At 43.6% G+C, this 17,593-nt stretch overlaps 1 protein-coding gene across 2 annotated transcripts in view; it reads left to right on the top strand.

Annotated features, from left to right (window-relative positions):
• The window catches only part of LOC134910195 (alcohol dehydrogenase 1-like), a 177,551-nt gene extending 165,928 nt beyond the window's left edge, over positions 1–11,623 (top strand). For both annotated transcript variants that reach the window (XM_063917968.1, XM_063917962.1), the window contains exons 8-9: positions 8,805–8,943; positions 9,442–11,623. In XM_063917968.1, coding sequence (XP_063774038.1) covers positions 8,805–8,943; positions 9,442–9,466 — 164 coding nt within the window. In that variant the 3' untranslated portion in view covers positions 9,467–11,623. The remainder of the gene's footprint in view (positions 1–8,804; positions 8,944–9,441) is intronic.
• The last annotated feature ends 5,970 nt before the right edge of the window (positions 11,624–17,593 follow it).

The raw sequence follows: 17,593 nt of genomic DNA, 5'->3' as shown, positions 1-17,593 counted from the left end.
GAAGCTGCTGCCACTAGTCATGGCCGAGACGATGAAATGCCAGCAACGTCGTCTGCCAAGGCCGATGCCCAATGTCATAGTACAGAGCATGTCAAATCCAAAACACCAAATATCAGAAAAAAAAGGACTCCAAAACCTAAAATAAAATTGTCGGAGGAGAAGCGTAAACTTGCCAATATGCCATTTACCACACGGAGTGGCAAGGAACGGCTGAGGCCCTGGCCTATGTTCATGGCTAGTGGTTCAGCTTCACATGAGGATGGAAGCACTCAGCCTCTCGCTAGAAAACTGAAAAGACTCAAGCTGGCAAAAGCACCGCAAAGAACTGTGCGTTCTTTGAAATCCCAAATCCACAAGGAGAGTCCAATTGTGTCGTTTGCGATGCCTGACCTTCCCAACACTGGACGTGAAGAGCATGCGCCTTCCACTATTTGCATGCCCCCTGCAAGTCCAGTTCCTGATAGTCAGATTGAAGATGTCAGTGTTGAAGTACACCAGGATGAGGAGGATATGGGTGTTGCTGGCGCTGGGGAGGAAATTGACCAGGAGGATTCTGATGGTGAGGTGGTTTGTTTAAGTCAGGCACCCGGGGAGACACCTGTTGTCCGTGGGAGGAATATGGCCGTTGACATGCCAGGTGAAAATACCAAAAAAATCAGCTCTTCGGTGTGGAGGTATTTCACCAGAAATGCGGACAACAGGTGTCAAGCCGTGTGTTCCCTTTGTCAAGCTGTAATAAGTAGGGGTAAGGACGTTAACCACCTCGGAACATCCTCCCTTATACGTCACCTGCAGCGCATTCATAATAAGTCAGTGACAAGTTCAAAAACTTTGGGTGACAGCGGAAGCAGTCCACTGACCAGTAAATCCCTTCCTCTTGTAACCAAGCTCACGCAAACCACCCCACCAACTCCCTCAGTGTCAATTTCCTCCTTCCCCAGGAATGCCAATAGTCCTGCAGGCCATGTCACTGGCAAGTCTGACGAGTCCTCTCCTGCCTGGGATTCCTCCGATGCATCCTTGCGTGTAACGCCTACTGCTGCTGGCGCTGCTGTTGTTGCCGCTGGGAGTCGATGGTCATCCCAGAGGGGAAGTCGTAAGCCCACTTGTACTACTTCCAGTAAGCAATTGACTGTTCAACAGTCCTTTGCGAGGAAGATGAAATATCACAGCAGTCATCCTACTGCAAAGCGGATAACTGAGTCCTTGACAACTATGTTGGTGTTAGACGTGCGTCCGGTATCCGCCGTTAGTTCACAGGGAACTAGACAATTTATTGAGGCAGTGTGCCCCCGTTACCAAATACCATCTAGGTTCCACTTCTCTAGGCAGGCGATACCGAGAATGTACACGGACGTCAGAAAAAGACTCACCAGTGTCCTAAAAAATGCAGTTGTACCCAATGTCCACTTAACCACGGACATGTGGACAAGTGGAGCAGGGCAGGGTCAGGACTATATGACTGTGACAGCCCACTGGGTAGATGTATGGACTCCCGCCGCAAGAACAGCAGCGGCGGCACCAGTAGCAGCATCTCGCAAACGCCAACTCTTTCCTAGGCAGGCTACGCTTTGTATCACCGCTTTCCAGAATACGCACACAGCTGAAAACCTCTTACGGCAACTGAGGAAGATCATCGCGGAATGGCTTACCCCAATTGGACTCTCCTGTGGATTTGTGGCATCGGACAACGCCAGCAATATTGTGTGTGCATTAAATATGGGCAAATTCCAGCACGTCCCATGTTTTGCACATACCTTGAATTTGGTGGTGCAGAATTTTTTAAAAAACGACAGGGGCGTGCAAGAGATGCTGTCGGTGGCCAGAAAAATTGCGGGACACTTTCGGCGTACAGGCACCACGTACAGAAGACTGGAGCACCACCAAAAACTACTGAACCTGCCCTGCCATCATCTGAAGCAAGAAGTGGTAACGAGGTGGAATTCAACCCTCTATATGCTTCAGAGGTTGGAGGAGCAGCAAAAGGCCATTCAAGCCTATACAATTGAGCACGATATAGGAGATGGAATGCACCTGTCTCAAGTGCAGTGGAGAATGATTTCAACGTTGTGCAAGGTTCTGATGCCCTTTGAACTTGCCACACGTGAAGTCAGTTCAGACACTGCCAGCCTGAGTCAGGTCATTCCCCTCATCAGGCTTTTGCAGAAGAAGCTGGAGGCATTGAAGAAGGAGCTAACACGGAGCGATTCCGCTAGGCATGTGGGACTTGTGGATGCAGCCCTTAATTCGCTTAACAAGGATTCACGGGTGGTCAATCTGTTGAAATCAGAGCACTACATTTTGGCCACCGTGCTCGATCCTAGATTTAAAGCCTACCTTGGATCTCTCTTTCCGGCAGACACAGGTCTGCTGGGGTTGAAAGACCTGCTGGTGACAAAATTGTCAAGTCAAGCGGAACGCGACCTGTCAACATCTCCTCCTTCACATTCTCCCGCAACTGGGGGTGCGAGGAAAAGGCTCAGAATTCCGAGCCCACCCGCTGGCGGTGATGCAGGGCAGTCTGGAGCGACTGCTGATGCTGACATCTGGTCCGGACTGAAGGACCTGACAACGATTACGGACATGTCGTCTACTGTCACTGCATATGATTCTCTCAACATTGATAGAATGGTGGAGGATTATATGAGTGACCGCATCCAAGTAGGCACGTCACACAGTCCGTACTTATACTGGCAGGAAAAAGAGGCAATTTGGAGGCCCTTGCACAAACTGGCTTTATTCTACCTAAGTTGCCCTCCCACAAGTGTGTACTCCGAAAGAGTGTTTAGTGCCGCCGCTCACCTTGTCAGCAATCGGCGTACGAGGTTACATCCAGAAAATGTGGAGAAGATGATGTTCATTAAAATGAATTATAATCAATTCCTCCGCGGAGACATTGACCAGCAGCAATTGCCTCCACAAAGTACACAGGGAGCTGAGATGGTGGATTCCAGTGGGGACGAATTGATAATCTGTGAGGAGGGGGATGTACACGGTGATATATCGGAGGGTGAAGATGAGGTGGACATCTTGCCTCTGTAGAGCCAGTTTGTGCAAGGAGAGATTAATTGCTTCTTTTTTGGGGGGGGTCCAAACCAACCCGTCATATCAGTCACAGTCGTGTGGCAGACCCTGTCACTGAAATGATGGGTTGGTTAAAGTGTGCATGTCCTGTTTTGTTTATACAACATAAGGGTGGGTGGGAGGGCCCAAGGATAATTCCATCTTGCACCTCTTTTTTCTTTTCTTTTTCTTTGCATCATGTGCTGATTGGGGAGGGTTTTTTGGAAGGGACATCCTGCGTGACACTGCAGTGCCACTCCTAGATGGGCCCGGTGTTTGTGTCGGCCACTAGGGTCGCTAATCTTACTCACACAGTCAGCTACCTCATTGCGCCTCTTTTTTTCTTTGCGTCATGTGCTGTTTGGGGAGGGTTTTTTGGAAGGGCCATCCTGCGTGACACTGCAGTGCCACTCCTAGATGGGCCCGGTGTTTGTGTCGGCCACTAGGGTCGCTAATCTTACTCACACAGCTACCTCATTGCGCCTCTTTTTTTCTTTGCGTCATGTGCTGTTTGGGGAGGGTTTTTTGGAAGGGACATCCTGCGTGACACTGCAGTGCCACTCCTAGATGGGCCCGGTGTTTGTGTCGGCCACTAGGGTCGCTTATCTTTCTCACACAGCTACCTCATTGCGCCTCTTTTTTTCTTTGCGTCATGTGCTGTTTGGGGAGGGTTTTTTGGAAGGGACATCCTGCGTGACACTGCAGTGCCACTCCTAGATGGGCCCGGTGTTTGTGTCGGCCACTAGGGTCGCTTATCTTTCTCACAGTCAGCTACCTCATTGCACCTCTTTTTTTCTTTGCGTCATGTGCTGTTTGGGGAGGGTTTTTTGGAAGGGACATCCTGCGTGACACTGCAGTGCCACTCCTAGATGGGCCCGGTGTTTGTGTCGGCCACTAGGGTCGCTTATCTTTCTCACACAGTCAGCTACCTCATTGCGCCTCTTTTTTTCTTTGCGTCATGTGCTGTTTGGGGAGGGTTTTTTGGAAGGGACATCCTGCGTGACACTGCAGTGCCACTCCTAGATGGGCCCGGTGTTTGTGTCGGCCACTAGGGTCGCTTATCTTTCTCACACAGTCAGCTACCTCATTGCGCCTCTTTTTTTCTTTGCGTCATGTGCTGTTTGGGGAGGGTTTTTTGGAAGGGACATCCTGCGTGACACTGCAGTGCCACTCCTAGATGGGCCCGGTGTTTGTGTCGGCCACTAGGGTCGCTAATCTTACTCACACAGCTACCTCATTGCGCCTCTTTTTTTCTTTGCGTCATGTGCTGTTTGGGGAGGGTTTTTTGGAAGGGACATCCTGCGTGACACTGCAGTGCCACTCCTAGATGGGCCCGGTGTTTGTGTCGGCCACTAGGGTCGCTTATCTTACTCACACAGCGACCTCGGTGCAAATTTTAGGACTAAAAATAATATTGTGATGTGTTCAGAATAGGCTGAAAATGAGTGTAAATTATGTTTTTTGAGGTTAATATTACTTTGGGATCAAAATTACCCCCAAATTCTATGATTTAAGCTGTTTTTTAGGGTTTTTTGAAAAAAACACCCGAATCCAAAACACACCCGAATCCGACAAAAAAAATTCGGTGAGGTTTTGCCAAAACGCGGTCGAACCCAAAACACGGCCGCGGAACCGAACCCAAAACCAAAACACAAAACCCGAAAAATTTCCGGCGCTCATCTCTAATGTATGTATGTATGTATGTATGTATGTATGTATGTATGTATGTATGTATATATATATATATATATATATATATATATATATATATATATAATATATATATATATATATATACAGATGCCAGAAACATACACAGATATATGTATCTAATTCAAGAGATATATAGATATAATAGAAGTACTTATCAAAAGCAGCATTCAGCAAGACACAGCCAGCAGCTCCCATCAGCAAGCAGCAGCGGTAAATAGCAGTCAGCTACAGCCACCCTTCCGGCCACTGCAGCCTTCACGAAGCTGAGATTTTTCCCAGCTGTTTATAGGTGAGGTGGCGAGTGTGTCACCTACGGAAGGTGACATAACAAGCCACGGAGGAGGTAGCAATACATGCAGAGCAGTGAGGGCTAGTAAAACCTTCAACTGCACCTGCATGTAATGGCTGGTGTGTCGGGTCTTGTAACTATTGCCGGGGGGTGTTGGTGTGAGCAAAGGCCTTCGGGCTTTCAGTGAGTGGGACCTCAGACGTGCATGCGGTGTAGCAGGTTCAGGCTCCCAGCGGCAGCTGTACAATCAGTGTGCGCTGACAGCCTGCTAGGGCCTGGCCTGCTCAGATCTACTTTGAATGCAGCATTGTTCCATCATCGGTGGTGGCCGTGGCCAGGCCCCTGGAACTCGCCGGTCCCTAAGCTTGTGCCTGGGGTGCTTAGCGGTAAATCCGCCTCTGACTCAGGCTTATTCTAACCTTCTTCAAGAGTGAATATGCTGGGTTATTAAGTAGAGATGTGCGGCTGGCACTTTTCATGTTTTGTGTTTTAGTTTTGGTTCTAATTCCACTTTCGCGTTTTGGTTTTGGATCTGGATGATTTTTGAAAAAAACATAAAAATGGCTAAAATCACAGAATTTGTGGGTAATTTTGATCCTATGGTATTATTATCCTCAATACCATTGATTTCCACTCATTTCTAGTCTATTATGAACACCTCACACCTCACAATATTGTTTTTAGGCCAAAAAGGTTGCACCGAGGTGGCTGTTTGACTAAGCTAAGCGACACAAGTGTGCGGCACAAACACCTGGCCCATCTAGGAGTGGCACTGCAGTGTCAGACAGGATGGCACTTTTCAAAAACTAGGCCCCAAACAGCACCTCATGCAAAGATGTAGAAGAGGTGCAATGAGGTAGCTGTATAACTAAGCCAAGCAACACAAACAATTGCCCATCTAGGAGTGGCACTGCAGGGGCAGACAGGAGGGCAGATATCCAAAAACAAAAAGGCCTCAAACAGCACCTCATGCAAAGATGTCGAAGAGGTGCAATGAGGTAGCTATATGACTAAGCCAAGCGACACAAACAATTGGCCCATCTAGGAGTGGCACTGCAGTGGCTGAATGTCGAAAGTGGGCAGCAATTGTTTGGTCCACTGACAGCATCTCCAGCACGCCCCTGTCATTTTAAAAAAATTCTGCAGTTGGTGGACTTATATGGCAGTACCCCTGGACTCATACGGCAGTGTCAGACAGGATGGCACTTTTCAAAAACTAGGCCCCAAACAGCACCTCATGCAAAGAGGTGCAATGAGGTAGCTGTATGACTAAGCCAAGCGTCGCAAACAATTCCCACTGGAATTATATGTCCAAATCACTGGAATTAAATGGCAAAACCACTGGAAATATACGTCCAAATCACTGGAAATTAAATGGCAAAATCACTGGAATTATACTGCAAAATCACTGGAATTATACTGCAAAATCACTGGAATTAAATGGCAAAATCACTGGAATTATACATCCAAATCACTGGAATTAAATGGCAATATCACTGGAATTATATGTCTAAATCACTGGAATTAAATGGCAAAATGGAGGTTGAGGGCTTCCATCGTCATGTGAAGCTGAACCACTAGTCATGAACATAGGCCAGGGCCTTAGCCGTTCCTTGCCACTCCGTGTCGTAAATGGCATATTGGCAAGTTTACATTTCTCCTCAGACCATTTACATTTCTTTTTTTGTTTTTTTTTTACTGAACTTTGGCTTTTTGGATTTTACATGCCCTCTACCATCACATTGGGTATCGGCCTTGGAAGACAACGTTGATGGCATTTCATCGTCTATGTCATGACTAGTGGAAGCAGTTTCAGCAGTAGGAGGGCGTGGTTCTTGATATTTCCCTATTTTATCCTACAAATTTTGGTTCTCCATTATTTTTCTGAAGTTATATAACACAATATGCGGCACAGGAGAGCGTACCCCTACACCTCACAGGGCAAACCCTGTAAAAATTATTTTGATTAAATATTAATAACCCCTTTATTTGGAGTAAATAATATTCAGCACAGGACAGCACCACTGTTCACTGAATTTATATGGCAGCACTGAACTGATGCAGGACAACACAGCACCACTGCAATGGACTGGATTTATACAGCAGCACTGGACATATGGCAGCAGAGGACACAACCACTGTGATTGGTCACTAGACTGACTGATGCACAGGACACTAGCACTGGTCTGATGCAGGACAACACAGCTAATTATACAGCAGCACTGGGCATATGGCAGCAGAGGACGCCACCACTGTGAATGGTCACTGAACTGACTGATTCACAGGACACTACCACTGGTCTGATGCAGGACAATACAGCTAATTATACAGCAGCACTGGGCATGTGGCAGCAGAGGACACCACTGCTGTGAATGGTCACTGGACTGACTGATGCACAGGACACTACCACTGGTATGATGCAGGACAACACAGCTAATTATACAGCAGCACTGGGCATATGGCAGCAGAGGACACCACCGCTGTGAATGGTCACTAGACTGATTGATGCACAGGACACTACCACTGGTCTGCTGCAGGACAACACAGCTAATTATACAGCAGCACTGGGCATATGGCAGCAGAGGACACCACTGCTGTGAATGGTCACTGGACTGACTGATGCACAGAACACTACCACTGGTATGATGCAGGACAACACAGCTAATTATACAGCAGCACTGGGCATATGGCAGCAGAGGACACCACCACTGTGACTGGACTAATGCAGCACAAATTACACCACCATGAACTGGTGAAGCACAACACAGCACCCCATACAGCAGCACTTGACATATGGCAGCAGAGGACCCAAGCACTGTGACTGGACAGATTCAGCACAAGACACGGACACTGAGAGAACGGAGACACGTCCTCTCTATACACTCTCCATTGCCGGAGTGAAAATGGCGGGGACGCGCGGCTCCTTATATGGAATCTAAATCCCGCAAGAATCCGACAGCGGGATGATGATGTTTTGCCTCGTTCTGGTTTCCAAGTCAGGCGGGAAAATCCGAGCCTGACTTGGAGCCGGGCTCAGAGCGTGAAGTCCGGTAGGGTTCGGTTCTCTGAGAACCGAACCCGCTCAGCTCTAATATTAAGTAATATAAAATGACTAATGATAGTTTCCTGTACAGATACCACATACAGTATCTAAAGACCTTTACAAAATCCCAAAGGTGTCAGTAGATAGCATTACAAATAAGAAAGGAATAAGAATCTAAAAGTGTGGCATAAACACAACCTGATGTCCTCTTACTGTATTGCACGAGTCATGAGAGTGATAAGTGTGCAGAAATAAGCTACATCTATTGGGATGGTGCATTCTATTCGTAAAAACAGCATCCAATCTGGAGTCTAGTATATACAGCAGACTATATGTAAATGTGGATCTTTACAATAGAACAGGGATTCTCAACTTCAGACCTCAAGTACCAACAACAGGTCATGTTTTATCGATTTCTTTAATCGTGAACAGGTGAGTTAAACTACGTTTCTGGGTCAGTAATTATCCCACCTGCTTCCACGAACAGAAATCCTCAAACATGACCTGTTGGAAAAACTTGAGAGTAGAGCTTGAGAACCACTGTAATAGAAGCAAATATTGGTAATTATATACAGCTAGAAATCTTCAAGTGTACTTTTAATTCAGTAAATCCTAATATAGCGAGAAGATTTTGGCAATAATTAACAATTTGATGTACATACTCCTTACTTTACTTTATATGCATTGTTTTTACAGGTTGGAAGAGCAAAGATGATGTACCAAAACTGGTGGATGACTATTTAAACAAGAAATTTGAATTTAAGGAGCTCATAACACATAACTTGCCATTTGACCAAATCAACGAAGGATTTGAACTTCTGCGTAAGGGAGAAAGGTATGTGACATGTCTGTATTGTAATTGTACATTGCATGATCTTTTGATGCTAAAAATATACCTAGTTAGTGAATGAGTATTAGATATGCTGGCAACAGACCACAAGTGCTGACTGGTCATAATCACCAATGTGCAATAAAATACACAGCATTTTGCTGTTTAGGGGGGTATTTATCAAAGCATGGAGGTACAAACTTGAGAGATAAAGTATTACTACTCAGCCTATACTTTACATTTTACAGGCTGTGTTTGAAAAATGACAGGAGCTAATTGGCTGGTACTTTATCTCTCACAATTGTATCTCATTCCAAGCTTTGATAAATATCCCACTTAGAGTTAGACTTAAGGCTCTCTTTAGAGCTGGACATAAGTGTTTCTTGCCTTTGACAAAACGTTGCTGAATTATTTCATTATATAAAAGTAGTTCTCAACAGTTAATAATAAATGGACTGCTAAGATTATTTATTAATGTGCGGTATCACTGTGTTCTCTCTCCAGTATCCGTGCTGTGCTGACTTTTTGAAGCCCTTGGTTCTGATGACGAACTCTTCTTGATGTCTTAAATATATTATTCATTGATCAATACATTATAGTTTTACTAATTTCTAATAATGAGGGGTCTATGTAAATTTTGGCTTAAATGTATCCTACACAATTCAGAAGCACACTTTCAATGACTTAGGTTCTTTCAGCGGTTTAGCTGATTTTTTTTGTCTGCTTAAGGTGCATACACACTAGCCTATATACCAGCTGTTCTATTGTTGACCACTGTGTACGAGTGAATGCCATAGTTCACAGACATATCGCGTGGGTCCTGCAGGACAGTTGACGTCCCATATATCTAACGATATATTGGTGCATCATGCTGTGTGCAGTACGCTTGCTGCAGACACTGGCAGTGATTGAAGGCAATACTGGACGGGCACATGTAAATGCCTTCCCTGTTCATGACGTCAGTCCCGACGGATTGGGCAGTGTGTATGCACAACACACTGCCCAGTCCATCTATAGATATATCTGCAGATCAATTGATCTGCAGATATATTTACAAGTGTGTACCCAGCATAACTTACACTTCTTCATTTAATTGAGCAGGCAAACAGCCACACGTGTTCACAAATCACAAAAAGATGTTTTACAGAAGCTGAGGAGAGAAAAGATGTAATATACTGTAGTACATGCTGTACACTACCTCTTGTCCTCAGCTTCTGTAAAGCAGCCATGTGTACTACTACAGTAATGTATATCAATCACTACAAAAAAATACTTGAATAGAATGATACATAACATTAAAAAATATATATTTAACTAAACTGCTTTCAAGAAATGAGTATAAAATATTTGCAATGGCTTAGTAAACAAGCTTTATTATTGAGACATGACGTCTAGTGATCATCTGTATTTGTAAGTAAATGCCATCTTTTCTTATTGTATGGAGGCACTCTGCCATTGGCGGGATGGAGAGCTAAATTTGTATAATCTGTTAGTGATTAATTTATAGACTGATAAGGTATTCCACCTGGACACATAAACCTAATAATGAATTACTGTTGCTCAATTCCTTCACAGCTTTTTCAATGAATAAAAATGTTTTACTGTTTTATTGTGATTATTGTTACTAAAACAGTGGGGGTAATTCCAAGTTGATCGCAGCAGGAATTCTGTTAGCAATTGGGCAAAACCATGTGCACTGTAGGGGAGGCAGATATAACATGTGCAGAGAGAGATAGATTTGGGTGTGGTGAGTTCAATCTGCAATCTAATTTGCAGTGTGAAAATAAAGCAGCCAGTATTTACCCTGCACAGAAACAAAATAACCCACCCAAATCCAACTCTCTCTGCACATGTTATATCTGCCTCCCCTGCAGTGCACATGGTTTTGCCCAACTGCTAAAAAATTTCCTGCTGCGATCAACTTGGAATTACCCCCAGTATGCGTTTGTTAGGTCAATCACTATTGGTCAACATGGTTCAAAGGTCGACATGACAAAGGTTGAGACAAGAATAGGTCGAAATGAGTTTTTGACTTTTTGGAAATTTTCAGTCCTTACCATTCACGTGGACTACAATTGGGAATATTAACCTAGTAAAGATTGAAGCGAGTCATGCGAAGGGACACTGTGCACTAATTGTGGTTCCCGCTGAATATACAGAGTAATCAACACCAAAAAAATTAAAACAAACCCTCATGCCGTCCTTTTTCTATGTCAAACCTTTTCATGTCGACCTTCAGTCCATGTTCACCTTTATACCTGTTTCGATCTAGTGCATGTTGACCTTGTGACTGTCGACATAATGATCCACACGCTACGTAGACATGTAAACCATGGATCTTCAACCTGCGGCCCTCCAGCTGCTGTGGAACGCCCTGACAGTTTTGTTATTAAGGCATACTAAACCTGAGGCAGGGCATGCTGGGATGTATAATTCCACAGCAGCTGGAGGGCCACAGGTTGAAGACCCGTGATGTATTCATATTATGCTTTAGTTATGCAAAGGTACAAAAAAATAATTGTTATATATAGAGCTGTAGGAAATGATTTAAGGTTCATACAATTATCTAAAACTAATTAGGATAATACTGTATAAATGACTAAAAAGATAACATTTTGATTTATTTTCAATTTGCAATACACAGAGTCCTATGTTTCATTTCAATAAAACAATTTTCAAAGAAGAATTGTGTTTTTCATAAAGAACTACTGTAGATCGGATATACTGCGCAGTTGCCCATACAGTATATTTAGTATATCGAAAGATGTAATAATTACATAAAAGACATGAAATAAAACAGATACTGTATTTATTAGCTTATTCACCATATAGACCAGTGGTTTTCAACCACTGTGCCGCTGCACACTGGTGTGCCGCCAGCAGCTTTCAGATGTGCCGCCAGAGATGCGCTGCCAGTCATCATTCAGGTGAACTTTTGGCATAACACATCGCATTCCCGCTCACCCGCCGCAAGCCCGACTGCCGGCTGCCAGCCAAGTGCTGCCCCCTGCTGCACCTCACTGCTCATGGCTACATTACCTTCCGCCTGCCAGCCGCCAGCAAGGTGCTGCTCCTTGCCTCACCTCACTGCTTACGGCTGCATTAACTCCTGCCGGCTGCCGCCGAGGGAGCGAGAGGCAAAAGAAAAAGTGATTTTAAAACCTACTTACAGGTATGGTCCAATGTATTTATATTCATTTACAGTAAAAGCTGTGGTGAATAGTGTGCGTAATTAATGTAGGAGCCAATATGTGTAATTAATGTGGGGGGCCCATGTGTGTAATTAATGTGGGGGGATAATATGTGCAATTAATGTGGGGGGACAATATGTGTAATTGTTGTGGGGGGACAATATGTGCAATTACTGTGGGGAGCCAGTGCATTTGTTTAATTACTGTGGGGCCAATGTGTGTTTTAATTCCCCATGTGGGCCAAAGTGGGTGTGTGTTTTTTTTTTTTTTTTTGGGGGGGGGGGGGGGTTGTTCATGCGGTACTGATGGTGTGCCTTGGCAATTTTAGAATTTTTTTCGGCGTGCCCCGAATTAAAAAACGTTGAAAATCACTGATATAGACCAAGAAAACTGTTCATACATATACAGTATACTGTACATAAATAAGAACAGATATTGAGAATTAAATTCAGCATATAGAGCAAAGCATTATTATTAGAAACTCACGTGTTTTGGAACTGTATATTTAAAAAAAAGAGTAATGCAAATCTCTAAAATCACATAATCCTTTTTCTCTGCGTGTTGCAGCTATCTGTCACCACTTGGGCAACCCAAACAATTTCTAGATGATTTTTCTGCCTGGCTCCCTTATTTCTTGTCCTCTGACATCTCTACCATTATCATGGGAGATTTCAGTATTGCTATTGATACTTAGTCCAAAATCCACTGCTCATGCCTCCAATCTACTCTCTCTAACCTCCTCTCTCGGCCTCTCACAATGGACTGACTACTTTACTCATCAGGAGGGCCACTGCCTTGATCCTAGTATTCACCAGATTATGCTCAGTTTCTGAATTCACTAACACACCTTTCCCTCTCTCAGATCACAACCTTATCACCTGCATGCTCTCCTCTAATACTTCAAACTCAGTGTCGCTGACATTCTCCAATCCTCCTCACACCCGCAGAAATATTAGTGCAATTAATCTACAAGAACTTTCCACCTCACTGCAACAACTGCTTTCACCTATTTCTGCTTTGACTTCTCCTGAGATGGCTGTACCACACCTGAACTAGACTCTAGAGATAGCTCTTGACGAAGTGGCTCCAGCTACCCATCACACTCCACGTAGGCCTAGATGTCAACCAGGGCACTCTAAAGTAACAAGACACTTACAAAAACTGTCACGTAAAGTTTAACGCCAGTGGCGTAAATCTCGTATTCCAAGTCACTTCCTCACATATAAGACTGTCTACCACTCTTATTGTAATGCACTGGTCACTGCTAAACAAACATATTTCCAAACTCTCATCTCTGCTCAAGTCTCTAACCCCAAATGACTTTTTAATACATTTAAATCACTTCTCAACCCTCCTTCAACCAACCCGCCAGCCACTATCAAAGCGCAAGTTCTTGCTTCCTACTACAAGGACAAGATTGATAAGATCCAAGATGAAATGGTATGCTCTTCTTCAACCATTGACCTACTCAGTTCCCTACCTGAACCCTCTGCACTTTCTCTTCATTTGATCCCACAAATGAAGATGAAGTATCAACACCCTTCTTATCCTGCTACTCTACTACCTCAAATCTTGATCCTATACCCTCACAAATAAGTAAAGCTCTGTCTCCTGTGCTCTTCTCAACCTTAACTAACATCTGTAATCTCTCTCTCCCTACTGGTATCTTTCCTTCACTGTTCAAACATGCAGTGATTACACCCATTCTGAAAAGACAAAATTCTTAAACTAACTCTCTCTCTCAATCTACTGTCCCATGTCTCTCCAAGCTACTTGAGAAACTTGTCTACACTCGCCTCACACACTTTCTTAACTCATTCAACTTATTGGACCCACATCAATTAGGCTTTCACTCCCAACACTCCACAGAGACAGCACTGACTAAAGTAGTGAATGATCTGGTCACTGTGAAGTCTAAAGGCCATTACTCACTACTTACTATTCTAAATCTCTGTGCTGCTTTTGACACTGTTGACCACTCTCTTCTCATACAAACACTGCAGTCCCTAGGTCTTCAGGACATGCCCCTCTCTTGGTTTCTATCCTACCTATCTAATCGCTCTTTCACTGTCAGTTTCTCTGAATCCATATCCTGTTCGCTACTTCTTTCAGTTGTAGTACCGCAAGGCTCAGTCTTAGGTCTTCTGCTTTTCTCAATCTATACCTCATCTCTTGGGAAACTAATCAGCTCTTTTGGATTTCAGTATAATTTCTACGCAGATGATACTCATATCTACCTATCCTCCCCTGATTTTTCTCTATCTGTAGTGGGCCGGGTCACTGAATGCCTTTCTGCTGTTTCATCTTGGATGTCATCTCGCCATCTCAAACTTAATATTTCTAAAACTGAGTTAATTATATTTTCACCAGCCAATTGCAGTTACCAACCTGATATTTCTATCACTGTTAAAACTCTACAATCAACCCTACACCACAAGCTTGCTGCCTAGGTGTTATACTTGGCTCAAAACTGTCCTTTGCTCTCCACATTCAATGTGTCTCAAAATCATGTTACATGCATCTAAGAAACATATCCAAAATATGATCATACCTTACACAAGACACTGCTAAAACTCTAATCCATGCTCTCATTATCTCCTGCATTGTTTATTGCAATAGTCTTCTTACTGGTCTTACTAAGAAGAGACCCACTCCATTCTGAATGCAGCAGCGAGGCTAATATTCCTCACTAGACGTTCATCGTCTGCAGACCCACTATGTCAGTCCCTCCATTGGCTACCTGTATTCTACCGTATTCAATATAAAATACTGTTACCTACACACAATGCTATTAACCCTACTACACCAACATACATCCAGTGTCGGACTGGGGCATATAAGGCCCACCGGGGGGATGCAGTGGTAGGGGCCCATGTATAGGGGTGTGGTCAGTCTTCTGAGGGGGTGTGGCCTGCCACATCATTGGTTTGACTAACCATTAGATAGTGCAACGTCTGGGCCCCTTTATAAATATATACAGTAAATTCAGCTGCTGCATGCATGATAATGTACTAGATTAATAACAGATTAATAACAGCAATGCACTGTAGAAAATACACCATAGTCCAGTATAAGGTAACATATGTATAATGTATAATTCAAGTGCACAATCTGGAACCTGACCCTTAGAGCAGGAGGTGGACCCCCAGGCAGTGGGGCCCACCGGTGGTTTCCCCTGTACCCCTGTGGGCCAGTCCAAGCCTGCATACATCTCTTCGCTTATCTCAAAATATATCCCAACAGGGCCCCTCTTCACAAGATCTATGTCTCCCATCCACACTCATAACTTGCTCCAATGCACGATTACAGGGCTTTGTTCAGGCTGCACCCAATCTGTGGAATGTCCTACCATGTACATTAAGACTCTCTCCTCTAGTCTTCAAACCTTCAAGCGTTCCTTGAAAACACACCTAGACAAGTTTATCAAATTCCAGAACTGCTCACATTACCTTCATAGCTTTCATTTCAATTATATCCACAGCAGCACACATACAGTTCACACATGTCCCCCACATATTTGATTCTTCACTCTCCCTTCCTCCTGACCCTGATTCATCACTGCTATGATGTGATATCATGCAGCCCACCAAGAACCTTTGTAAACTGGTGGACAACTATGTAATAGATAGCCCTTATCTTTGTGTATCAATGCCTATTTCCCCAAAGATTGTAAGCTTGCGAGCAGAGCCCTCCTACCTCTGTTTTTTACCCAATTTTGTCTTTTAATTGTGTCCAGTTGTAAAGCGCAACGGAATTTGCAGCGCTATATAAGAAACTGTTAATAAAATAATAAAAATAATTTGGACAGTATTGTTCATTTCAATAACATTCATTCAAAGTCAATTTTGACCACCTCACAGTTCACAATATTATTTTCATCCATTTCAGACCAAAAGGTTGCACTGAGCTAGTTAAGCAACAGCAATGGGCAGCACACATACACACATAGCTGTTCAACTTTAAATATGGCACATCTGGGAAACAGAATGTCAGTGCAATGGTAGACAGGATGGACGTTAAAAAAATTGTGCAACCCCATATAATGTAACCAAGAATGTTTTCATTAACCAGAACTAGATCAGAGGCCCAAAGGAGGTATACAGAAATGGAGGTAATAAAAAAAGAATAAAAAATGATTAATTGTGGTAAGCAACTATACGGTCTACTAGGGTAGAGAGTGATGTGATTGACTGACTAAATATTCTCTGTGAGGCTTACTGGCAAAAAGATAATGAAAGAAGAAGAAAAAATGTTTGTTTGTGGTAGGCTTGGCAACTGTATGGTCCATATTCCCTGTGAGGTGAAGCCTAGTGGCAAAAAAAACAAACAAACAATAAAAGACTGTCGCCAATGTCCCCCCAAAATGCTGCCCATAATGAAAACAAAAGTGGTGCATGACGGCATTGTTCTTGGGCACTCACAGCCACTATTATGTTGAATATTAAAAAGGACTTGTACAGTTTAACAAACCAAACACTTCAGCGACAGGCACTGCTTTTGTGCTTGAAGTGCTTGGTTTGTTTGGCCCCCACAAAACAAGCTAACAATGGGTTTAAGGCAGATAAGCTAACAGCTCTACAGTGGCATGATGTCATCATCATTATTATCCTCATCCTCCAGTGTGTACATCATCCTCACGCAATACTGTTCTTTGATGTAATTGCAGGTAAATGTCATTCTCATGGAATTTCCAGTTTATTTTACCGAACATCATATTTTCCACATTTTGAGGAATAGCCTCCTATGCAGAATGCTGGCAAGGTTCCTGGCTATGCTAAAAACTCTTTCTCAGTACACACTGGAGTTTGGCAGTTCAGGTAATGCATAGCGAGTTTGTGCAATGGCTTCCAAAATTGCCTTTTTTTTCCTTTCCAGTACTCAGAGGGACTCTGTGACATGTCTATTTGTATGTCATCATTTAAATAATCCTCCACTATTCTTTGTATGTTGACCATATCAGATAGAGCTATGGTAGAGGTGTCACTAATTTTGGGCAATTCTTTTAGACCTGACCAGATGTCAAAATGTTATGTTGACTCCTCTACATCACCACTGGGTCTCTTAGGAAAATTTAGTTTTTTCTTGGCAGCAGCAGTTGCTGGATAAACTGAAGGAGGAGACGTTTTCGTGTTGTGTACCACTTCAACTGCCAACTTGCTCACCAGGAGCTCTTTGCGTCTCTTAAGATCTAGGTCCATTTGAAAGAAAGACACAAAGGAAAACTTAAAACTAGGATCAAGAATGGTCGACAAATATACTGATCTAATTCCAAGGTATTGATCCATGGAACCTGGCAAAGTGAATAAAGGACTTGATCTACAAGTCCGGCATACTTTGCCGAATTGCTACTTTTCATCTTCTTCAATGATTCATGCTGCTTTTTCAAAAGTCTAATTAGTGCAGTCATCTGACTCAAGTTGACAGTTCTGAACTCACTTCACTGGTGGCTACGTTGAATGGTTTCA

Source organism: Pseudophryne corroboree, chromosome 1, assembly GCF_028390025.1.
Source record: "Pseudophryne corroboree isolate aPseCor3 chromosome 1, aPseCor3.hap2, whole genome shotgun sequence".
NCBI classification, from domain to species: Eukaryota; Metazoa; Chordata; class Amphibia; order Anura; family Myobatrachidae; genus Pseudophryne; species Pseudophryne corroboree.
The sequence above is the reverse complement of the archived record's forward strand: the minus strand, read 5'-3'. Positions and strand labels throughout refer to the sequence as shown.